General features: G+C 40.1%; 1 protein-coding gene across 1 annotated transcript; it reads right to left on the bottom strand.

Moving 5' to 3' along the window:
* Window positions 1-11: 11 nt before the first annotated feature.
* Window positions 12-1,327, bottom strand: LOC108525202 (tyrosine-protein kinase Yes-like). Its single transcript, XM_017866254.1, has one exon. It carries the CDS (start codon window positions 675-677, stop codon window positions 186-188), a length of 492 nt encoding a protein of 163 aa, XP_017721743.1. The 5' UTR covers window positions 678-1,327; the 3' UTR covers window positions 12-185.
* Between the last annotated feature and the right edge of the window lie 161 nt (window positions 1,328-1,488).

Raw genomic sequence — 1,488 nt, 5'->3', positions numbered from 1 at the left:
GAAGAAAAAAAAAGTGGTTTTGTGGAGCCATATCTGGGATTCCAGTTTACCATTAAAAATGTGCAGAGTAAAGAAGATATTCTTCTTTTGAACCCTGTAGAAACTCTACACAGGTTCTTTATATTTTGGTAGATATGCACATATGAAATAGGCTACTTGAATTACAAGTTTTCTCCCAGCTGGTACTATGGCTCTGTAGCAGTGAAGTTGTCTTCCAAGAAGGACTGAATATATTCAAATGTTGGTCTTTCATCAGGGTCCTTCTTCCAACACAGATTCATCAATTCCTGGAGGGATTCTGGACAGCCCTGAGGGCAGGGCATCCTGTATCCTCGCTCCACCTGTTTCAGTACTTCACGGTTCACCATACCTGGATATGGCACTCTGCCCTTTGTTACCAGTTTTGTCTGTAGAATTCCCAATGACCAGACATCAGACTTTATTGTAAACCCAACATACAGTGCAGCTTCAGGAGCTGTCCATTTGATTGGAAATTCTGCACCTTGTCTTGCTGTGTATTCACTGTCTTCAATTAACCTTGCTAAACCAAAATCTGCTATTTTGCCCACAAGATTTTCTGCTACAAGAATATTAGCAGCCCGGAGATCTCGGTGAATATAGTTCATTCTTTCAATATATGCCATACCATCAGCAATCTGAGCAGCCATATCAACCATGTGTAGAAGCTTCAAATACTTTCCATCTCCTTCCTTCAATCCTTAAGGAAATATAATAAGCTTCCTTTTGACATAAATACAGTGACAATGTAAACTGGCTCTTCAGAAACAACAGCATATAGTGGAACAAGTTTACCATGTCTTTTTTTCTTTTTTTTTTTTTTTTTCATTATCTGAGCTTCTTCAAGGAAAGTTTCTGGCATCATTGTGCCTGGTTTTAGTGTTTGATTGCTACTTTTGTAGTTCTATTCCATGTTCCCATCCACATTTTGCCAAAACATCTTTGTCCTAGTTTAACGTCTAGTCGCAAAATTCTCAAGGGATTTCCCAAGCATCTTTTGCTAGACCTTGAGTCTGAGGTTTCACAGTTGGACACACAGTTGTTAACTTGTGGCATACTCTATCAGCATGTTCTGTGTAGTGTTTTGTCAATTTCTGCAGAGTATCCAATTGTTCTCTGGTTGTGATATAGTATCCACCATTGACAAGTTTCCTAATTTTGTAGTGTTTCACACTGTCACCCCTTACCTCATCCCAATCATGAATAGAGAGGGAATAAGCACCTTTAGTAGTTTCACTCTCTCATTTTTGTTTTGTTTTGTTTTGTTTGCTTGTTTTCTTGTATTTTGTTTTTTGTTTTTTTTTTTGAGATGGAGTCTCGCTCTGTCGCCCAGGCTGGAGTGCAGTAGCCGGATCTCAGCTCACTGCAAGCTCCGCCTTCCAGGTTTACACCATTCTCCTGCCTCAGCCTCCCAAGTGGCTGGGACTATAGGCGCCCGCCACCTCACCCAGCTAGTTTTTTTTTTTTTTT

This window comes from Rhinopithecus bieti, unplaced genomic scaffold, assembly GCF_001698545.2.
Source record: "Rhinopithecus bieti isolate Rb0 unplaced genomic scaffold, ASM169854v2 scaffold_18570, whole genome shotgun sequence".
Classification (NCBI taxonomy): domain Eukaryota; kingdom Metazoa; phylum Chordata; class Mammalia; order Primates; family Cercopithecidae; genus Rhinopithecus; species Rhinopithecus bieti.
This window is presented reverse-complemented; position numbering and strand designations above follow the sequence as displayed.

What these genes read in the sequence shown, in the direction of transcription:
- LOC108525202 (XM_017866254.1), bottom strand. Translation starts at nt 677, where the DNA reads ATGGTTGATATGGCTGCTCAGATTGCTGATGGTATGGCATATATTGAA.